General features: G+C 43.8%; 1 protein-coding gene across 2 annotated transcripts in view; it reads right to left on the reverse strand.

Annotated features, from left to right (window-relative positions):
• arid4a (AT rich interactive domain 4A (RBP1-like)) overlaps positions 1-7770 on the reverse strand; it is a 34451-nt gene extending 26681 nt beyond the window's left edge. Inside the window, exons 1-3 of one of the 2 annotated variants that reach the window (XM_038300871.1) lie at positions 7642-7770; positions 6703-6753; positions 2570-2680 (exon numbers count right to left, since the gene is read on the reverse strand). In XM_038300871.1, coding sequence (XP_038156799.1) covers positions 2570-2680; positions 6703-6708 — 117 coding nt within the window. In that variant the 5' untranslated portion in view covers positions 6709-6753; positions 7642-7770. Of the gene's footprint in view, positions 1-2569; positions 2681-6702; positions 6754-6944; positions 7118-7641 lie in introns of those variants that run through there. The other variant, XM_038300872.1, reaches the window with a different exon arrangement.
• Positions 7771-9006: the final 1236 nt, after the last annotated feature.

The raw sequence follows: 9006 nt of genomic DNA on the forward strand, positions 1-9006 counted from the left end.
AATCATTGTCAGCATGTTGAGCTCAGAGGCAAAGCTAAATAAATCAATGTTCCTTGACAGCTTCAGGGACCAGTAGATAACCACTGCTATTAGCCACTCTATTTAACTATGATCTATAAGGAGTTCAGCAACAAGAGCAGCACCAGAACCAACTTTAATCCCTTCTGATCAGTCACCCCACTGTTTAGGACATGTTTAACATTTCTATGCTCTTTCAGATTAACTTCTCTACTTTCTAACAGATTACAGAGGAATCAAAACATTGGCCAGGTTAGGTGTCATTTCTCCTTTTATGAAACCAGACATTAAAAGCAGCAGAAAAAGTAAAGGGATGTTTCACATCACATTGATTTTCTAGAAAACTCTGACCTAGATTGTTTCATCTTTCAAACAAAACAAGCCAGCATCACAGGGTGAAACCAAATCTGGTTCAAGAACCGTGTCCCGTTTAAAGAAGAGGGATCCAGGAAGCAGAAACGCTCCTTGTTAATCTTTGAACATTGTGTTTTATCTGCCAGAAAGTCAAACCACCGAGGATTGACGAGTCAGAGCAGTGTCAAATCTAATATTAACTCCTTTTTAATTTTCCGCTCATATCCAGACCTTCAAAAATATTTAAAACCCAATTTCCAGACCTTAAGAGAGAATGAGAACTGGATAAAATGGCTAAATGCTGCTCAGTAACGAGAATCCTTTGTGGGAAAATGACTTCCACCACATTATTCAGTAAAGCTGAAGCTGATTTATCCAGCGTCTGCCTGACGTCCCAGAAACTTCTAAAACGCTGCCACACGCTGAACTTTCTACGTATTATTTCGATATTGGGGGTATACATAGAGGATTCATAACGAGTCCAGAACTGATGTCCAACGACAGCCTAACTTCTGCATAATGCATGACAGCGTAATGCCCATGAAATTATGCACAAGCCAGTGTCCTGGGGGGGCAGCGATGCGCCCGGCCTGCAGAAAAAGATGTGTTTGATCGCGGTATTAACCTAGCTGCTGTTTACCGTGGGCCCAAAGAACCCCAGAATAGATACAAATAAAAAAAGAAAGAAGATTTGCTGTGGCAGCAGACTGAGCGTCATGTCTGCTAGGAAGTGTGTTGGTGGTGGGCGTGAACGCAGGGAGGATCCATCACCCTCACCTTCTGGCTCACCCTATGATGGGGATGAAGTCTGGAGGAGAACTGACGGTTTCCTCCTGTGAACCCCCTTTATACCAAAACGCTGCCAATACGCCATTATACAGTAGCTGGAAGTTAGAAACACGCTCAGCACTCGTCTGGAACACGTCAGATACGTTGATATACGTTGGAGAGAAGTTCTGGATAAGTTATGCAGAAGACTTCACGACTGATGAGGAAACGACACTGAAGGGATGTCAACCATCAGGTAACTGACTTGGAACTGATGGCCCACGGATGGCAGACGCTGGCATATGGCGGGAAATGTTGAGCTCAGAATTTCCCACCGTATGCCAGCGTGCTTCAGCAATCTCATAAATTATACAAAACGCACCCATAACTTCTGCACCGAATGCCAGTATTTTTACCACACGTAAGGCATACACTAGTCTAAATCGTCAAGGTGTGACGGGGGCTTAAAAGAAGAAAGAACATGAGCGATCTGATTAAAGTGAGTCTGCAGATTGTCTCTATCTGATCCGTAATGGAAGCTGATCTGAGTCGCCCTCGATTTTACTTTGTAAAGAAGAACAAAAAGACCCTATTCTCTCCTAAAAATAGTAAGAGAATAAACTACACTGTGGTAACACTGGGACTCCCAGGATTCTGATCTTACTAGAACTCCCACTGGCCATCAATTTGACAGGTGACTTTTTTCCCAATGGAACGCATGAGTAGTGATGATGTCATCACCTGAGATGGTTCTAGTGAGCGATATAAATCCATTGTCGATACGTAAACCTTAAAACAGGTCTAATATATATATATATATATTAAAGCTGTATTGCATGCTATTATTATTTGTGTTCTAAAGGTATATTAAAAATAAATCCGTAGCTTAAGACTATTTTACTACACAGGTTCAAAGTTCGAAATTACAATTTTATTTACAGCAAGTGATTCCAGGAGCTAACTTTTTCGGCTTTGGATTTAAACATAAATCTAGTCTTTTTGAGTTTTATTTTTTTCCTTTTATGTTAACATTCTGGTATACAGTGCGTAATCTAGAGAAACAAACATCTAGAATGCAGATAAACATGATTTAATCATATTTAGTAGAACTGCTCTGAGCATGTCCCATTGTGATGTCAGAGATTAACAGAAAAAAATAACAATAAAATTACAATGTTCTCTGCAACAATGAATATGAATATCTGCTTGCACATGTGCAAAGGGTCCAATGATACAGGTCATGCTTACGGTACGGATCATGCAGTGAAATAGATAAAAGAGAGACAGAACAGTTTGATTTTTCTGAATATTAATGGAGAAAATGTTTCAGAACAAAAAGGAGAAAGAAGTAGAAGTCCTGGATCCTGACTCCGACCACCTCCTCTGAGACCAGAAGGTGGTTCCTCCTGTGAGGAGCTCCAGCTCTTACCTTTACCTTGACCATGCGTTTGACCGTCTTGATTTTGGCTTCACAGAAGGCTCCTCTGTACTTGGCACTGACATCTGTCCCCACTGTCAGGTAGGCAGGCTCGTCTGCTGCCTGAAACACACAAACTAGTTAGCAGGAACACATGAAGCAGGCATGTGCTTAGTTCACTCATGTTTTATCAACATCCATGATGAGATCAGATGAAACGTATTAATCCAGAACCGATCCGGCTGGTTTTGTTCTCCATCCGATATCTAAAACTTTTCTTTTGGCACAAACTAAACTAAATAAATTCAAATATTGCTTTGGATAGCATCATGTTCTGCAAACACTGCATTGAAGAAACGTTCAGTAATATATCCCATGTTCATGCACCATGCATGCAGATTCTGCTAATGCATTTGGCCTTTTGCTTGGATGTTCACCACCTTTGATGCTCACTGAGCATTTAAACATCCAACAGGCTTGTGAAGCTCACTAAAGCAGCGCGACATCGTGATGGAAAAAGAAACAAATCGTCTAAAGATGCGTCCGAAAATGTGGCTAAACCATGATTATTCTCCCTACAATATTATTATTATTATTATTAATAGCAATATTATTGCAACTATACGGTGCAGCCGTCCAACAACGCCCCTGAAACATCAGACGATGTATTGGATGGCAGAGCTTACTTCATTTTGCATCAGTTGCTCCTTTATCAAAGGGGAAAAACTATTATTACATCAGAAATCTCACTTTAAATCTGAAAAAACAAACAAAAAATCACTTAAAAGTTTGTAGAGATTTGTTTTATTTTAACCAGTTTCACCTCAACAGCTGCTGCTGAGTAATTTCCCCGTGGCTGGTGAGGATTCTCAGTCATCCAGGTCATAGTTATTCCAAAAAGTAAAAAAAAAATCCACTGGACTTTGCTTCCAAGTTTGAAGACGTTTCGCCTCTTAATGCTATTTCTGACATTTTGAATTGAAAAAACTTCCTGGATGGGAATATAAACGTCTTCAAACTTGGAAACAAAGTCCAGAGCATTGTTTTAAAATGATTTAGAATGACATTTTTCACCGTGGTTTACAGACGGATCACAGAGAAGCGCATAGCTGGAGTATTTGGAAAAACATTTTATCCATGAGTCTCTCGTTCCCTCTCTGCATAGCCGCCACTCATCCAGCCGGTTGGATGTTGTGTAAGAAAGAAGTGAAGGAAATAAGCAATGTCACAGTTTTCCATCCTAGTTTCATGAACTAATCGGCAGCGTTTTGTTTAGCATTTGGAGTAAAACGTAAAAAAAACTGTTGATTCTATTCAGATTGAAGGGGAAACCATCAAACAGTTTCATATTGTATAAACTTTGCTTTGAACATTATAGTATTTATTGAGAAGCGTTTCAGTGACTCTCTGCTCAGCTTCCCCTGCGCTGACGGCTGTCTGAAACATGAACCAGACACAGGCAGTGAAAAGAAGAGCTAAACAACGTTAGACCGGTTTCCAACAATTAGTAAATATCTGGATGACATATCAGGTGTGATTAGGTATATTTTCCTCTTTCTAGTCTGTATTTGTGTCGTTATGTAACCATCATTTTCAGTGACTATTATTGCACTGGCATCAGTCTTACCATGTATGAATAAGCCATACAACGATAGATACTGTGATGATTTGCAATATATTGTAGGTTGAAAAAATGTGCAGTAAAAGGAGCTCCAGATTCACCAGATCTCCAAAATAAAGTGTAGAACCAATAAATAATTTAAAGAATTCATTCTCTCTATTCTCCCACTCTGCAGAATCTATTAGTTCAATCTCTAACATTCTGCTCTCTCTGCTTTTTCTCATAGTAGCTTCATCTGGTCTGTTCCTGTTTGGCTGTGACTCCATCCTGGAGAGAAATATATGCTGTGCTGCTGCCATCAACACCTTTGTTTCTAGATGTTGGAGCTTGGCCTGTTTTTCAGTGTAGTCCTGTTTCTCTGACTGTGACTAACTGGATGTGCTCTCTTCATCCTCTGACATGGGAGCTGGCTCGGAGCTCGTCTGCCTGGCTGTGTTTCCTGGCCTGTGGAGCTGGTTGACAGTTGCCTTTTGTATCTATGCTTCTTTTTCTATGTCTGCTTCTGTCTCCTTGAACCCCAGTTGGCCTCAGCAGATGGCCACTCACACTGAGCCTGGTTCTGCTGGAGGTTTCTTCTTGTTCAAAGGGAGTTTTTCCTCTCCACTACAAGCATGCTTAATGTGAGGTATTGCTGAATTGAATTGAAAGAATGCATTTGAAGAAAAAAAAATTTACAAATCAGGACATCTAAAATCATACCGAATGGCTAATCAGCAGAATGAGTTTACCGTTTGTTAATATGACAGGTTTTTTTCTGCATAAGAGGATGTAAACAATTACCACATGAGTTTAATCAGCTTTTTTAATCCAACAACAAAAAAATCTATTTACCAGACCGAAGCTCAGTACTAGACAGCAAAGGTTGTACTGGGAGACAGCAAAAAAACAGTGCAGTAGATCAGCATAGCGTGTTTAACGCTAACGCAGAGTTTGGACTTCCCTTTCTGCCACCAACAAGTCAGTTCTCTGCAGCGGCTCCAACTAGAGAGAGGGGAAGAGTAAACATCCAGGATCCGACTATCAGAGGACTAAAATATGGGCAGGAAATAAAGACGCTTCAGCAAACTTCACATGTTAGGACGTTTTTCCACCTCAGCCGATCCTGCCTAAATTTCATAATACAGTGAGCTTCAGAAAAGTGACCAAATTTCAGCTGAATGTGGGAAGAAGAACAACTGTAACTAAATCAGACTAAAGAGCATCAGTGAATCCAGGCCTAGTTAGAATGAGATTCACTGAGCAGAACACCGGAGGAGCCTCTTCCCTTTAGCTGGAGAAAAGACTTATGCTTTTAGATTAGTACATTTGCCTGTGTGATCAAAACTTTACTCAGCACCTTACAGAGACCTCTGAGCATCATTCAATTCAGTATATTTATGTAGAGCCAATTCTCAACACAAGTCATCTCAAAGCACTGTACAGTTCACCAGATCATCCAGTCAGATTGGTTCAGTTTTCTATCTAAAGGCTGCTTTATGCTCAGAAACCAGGTCGTCTGCGTGTGTCGCAGTTAACGCAGATATGCCCCGCCCCCTCCGCAGACACTCTGTTGCACCTCTCCAAAATTGTAGGTTGAAAGGAGGCCTCCGATTGGTCGAATCTACTACCGCTCTACACTATGCGTATTTCCTGTTTGGTTCTTTACCGGCTTGTTTTGTTTGTATGACCGCTGTTGTGGAAAACAACTGGTGAAGATGGACCAGCTAGAAGAGCGAGGTGCGTGACAACGCTGGGACCCTTTTTTGACCTGGATCCGCGCACTTTTTGGCCCTCATGTCCCTCCAGTGTCACACAAACTCGCTCCTTGCTTTTTTCCCACTTCCTCACCACCTCAGCCGAATCTAAACCTACAGCTAGTTGGGGATTCTCCCTCTTGCGTTTTGACGTAGAATAACAGCGCAGACCACGCTTCAAAACTCAACATAATTCAAAAAATATCTGCGTCATACTGCTGCGAGATAACCAGCCCATAAGGAACCAGCTGATCGCGTCGACTCATTAACTCTTCAGCAATCCCTCACACCAAGCATGCTTGTAGCGACAGTGGAGAGAAAAAACTCCCCTTTAGCAGGAAGAAACCTCCAGCAGGAGCAGGCCATCTGCTGGGGCTGACTGGGGTCATCATAAGCGCTGATTAGAGGGGTTTGCTGCATGGTTCCCATCAGTGGATCATCTCCATGTTTAGTTAAACCTGACTCAAAGGGATATTTTCTCTTTGGAGGATCAGACTACTTTTAAAACGTTTCCTTTAGTTACCATCACACCTATATTATTGTTTTGTTTGTTTTCAAGCTGAAGGGTAGGCTTGTGCATAAAGATGTAAATAAATCAAAACTTTTTCCATTTAAAGTTCCAGAAAATGTAGTGATAAAGACCAAAAGCTCCCATCAGCGCAGCAGACAGGCCAGGTGTTGGTGTTTACTGTGGGAAACACCGGTGAGCAGAGCAGCTGGTTCCAGCTGGATCCACCGGGAACATGGAGCCTGACCGAGGTTCATGGCGCTGGGAGGGGAGGAGGACTCACCTTCATCTCTCCGGCTAGACCAGGGCTTCCAGCGCGAAAGACTTCAGGTCACTGGAAGACAAAACATCAGTATTATTAAAGCTGACTCTGCCATGGAAGACAGCCTGTCTCCAAAGAGCATTAGAAGCTAACCAACTAGCCACGCACTGTTAGCTCAGGCATTCTTAGCTTCCTCCAAGCTGCCCCCGCCCCCACCTCACCGGATCACTTCCCTAAACTTATCTCCTAACGTTGACTTTCACCTAATGCGGAGCAGCGGCCGGACTGGGCCGCCGGGATGAGCGGAAGGGTCGGTGAGGCTCAGGGTGCCAGCCGCGCGGCCATGGAGGAGCCTTCTTACTTCCCGCTTCGCCTCTGACTCACGTCGCCATCACAGCTCGCCATGTCAGTTAGCTGGGCTGTCTTCACCGCGTCCGTCGATATAAAAACCCGCCGCTAGCCGAGGAAGTCCTGTCAGGGAGCCGACCCTCACCCTCACTGAAGTCCTAGCGGCAGGGGGAAGGAGTCTGGCGGGTTTCGCCCCGTCCTTCGCCGCTGAGCGACATTTTAGCTAGCTGGCTATCAAGCGATTCAACGAGCCAGTTTTCATCAGGGCGATTTAAACTGGATCGGAAGCGGAGCAGCCCGACACCAAAGCGCCCCGGAACGCGTTTGTTTTTAGATGAATAACCGAGTTTTATGCCGGTGAACAGATCATCCGTGTCAGCGATCTGAGCGCAAACTGTTGGGAAGTTATTTATTTAATAAACGGCTCTCCCACAAAGGCGCAGGAGCTTCACATTGCTTCACTGCCATTCAGTTCCCAGCCAGCCCCGTCCTCTAACAGGCAGCCCGCCCCTCTCCTGCCACAAACTGCCCCTCCAAGGGTCTCCTCTGAATTCATGTTGCGTCTAAAATAAACCGTTATTCAGCTGGAAGTCATAAAGGATCGTTACTTACATTCACATTCGCCGTTGCTTCCTCTCTTTCACGGGCTGCAAAAGCGATACACGGACAACAAGCTGTTGAGCTCCGAGCTGTGTTTCCCGACACATGATTGGTCGAGGCAACAGCGGCAGTCCCCAACGCCATATCTCGTTGGGTGAATCTTTCCACCATTTTCATTGGCTGTACTGAATACGACGCCTCGATTGGTCGATACGAACACGGCGCCACAAGGGAAATGACGACAACAGCCAGACGACTGTCCATTCACACGCGAGGTTAGATGGAAAAGCAAAAAAAATGCGGAATAGAAAAGAGGCGATTGGGTGAATACTTTTGGTTCCAGCAGCGGAGGGCTGTGATTGGCTGCGCAGTCTTCCTTGTTTGTACCAACATTGTAGAAAGCCCATCCCATCTACGTGCTGGAGATGTGCGCACTATACTTCATCTGCTATCATCGGCGATCAATGACTTCTGTCAGACATTAGTTACTACACTTTTTAAGGATTTGCTGGGTTTCGTTTAAAAAAGACAACTAAGACAAGAATAAGAAGGCATTAAAAGGCCGCCGATCCTGACGTCACCCCGGTGACCCGTTGATTAATGACCGCAAACATGAAGAGAAACACTTGTAGACCGCGACCATCGAGTCTTTAGTGTCTATGGTTGGTGGTTTGGGTCTGTTCAGGAGGATCATCCATAGAAACACGTCGGTCTGACCCTTATTGGTGGCGGGGAAGCCGCCGTGGACCGAACAGCGGAGTTATACGTCATACGAGGACGTAATAGCGAGAGGCAGCACGTGGGGCCAGTGTGGATGATGATGATCCTGTTATAACTAATGGACAAAGTGACACAGAGTCACTGTTATTGTGAGCATCGTTTCTAGTTTACAGCTAATAGAAAAATAGTTTCACACAAAACTGAGAAAAACCAGGAAATAAATAAATGTCCTGAACAATCAGCCTATGGTTCCACTGAGGAGTCCAGCATGTTTTGACTTCAGCTCAGCTGCGGTTTGCATTCCGGTGTGCCTCTTAATGACAGCAGCCTGCAGGGGAAACCACAAGGTTAAAAAGCAGGTTCTGGTACCTTTCCCACAGCGGGTCAGCACCAAGTCCTGCTGGAAAATTAAAACCTGCATCCACGGGAGGGGGATTTACCAATTAGGAAATAATAGGCAGCTGCCTAGGGCCCCCGAGTTCATGGGGGCCCCAAAAAAACTGTAAATTGTTTTTGAACAAAATCCTTTGGCTAAAATGCCATCATAACGCTTATAATATTAAGTGTGGCGCCAAATCTAGCTATGTTTTTCTGCTACTGGAGACTTTGGCGACATCTAAATGCAGTGAACTCTGCTCCCCAGAGCAAGTAGATTGG

This window comes from Cyprinodon tularosa, unplaced genomic scaffold (genome assembly GCF_016077235.1).
Source record: "Cyprinodon tularosa strain WSP-4 unplaced genomic scaffold, ASM1607723v1 ctg459, whole genome shotgun sequence".
Classification (NCBI taxonomy): Eukaryota; Metazoa; Chordata; class Actinopteri; order Cyprinodontiformes; family Cyprinodontidae; genus Cyprinodon; species Cyprinodon tularosa.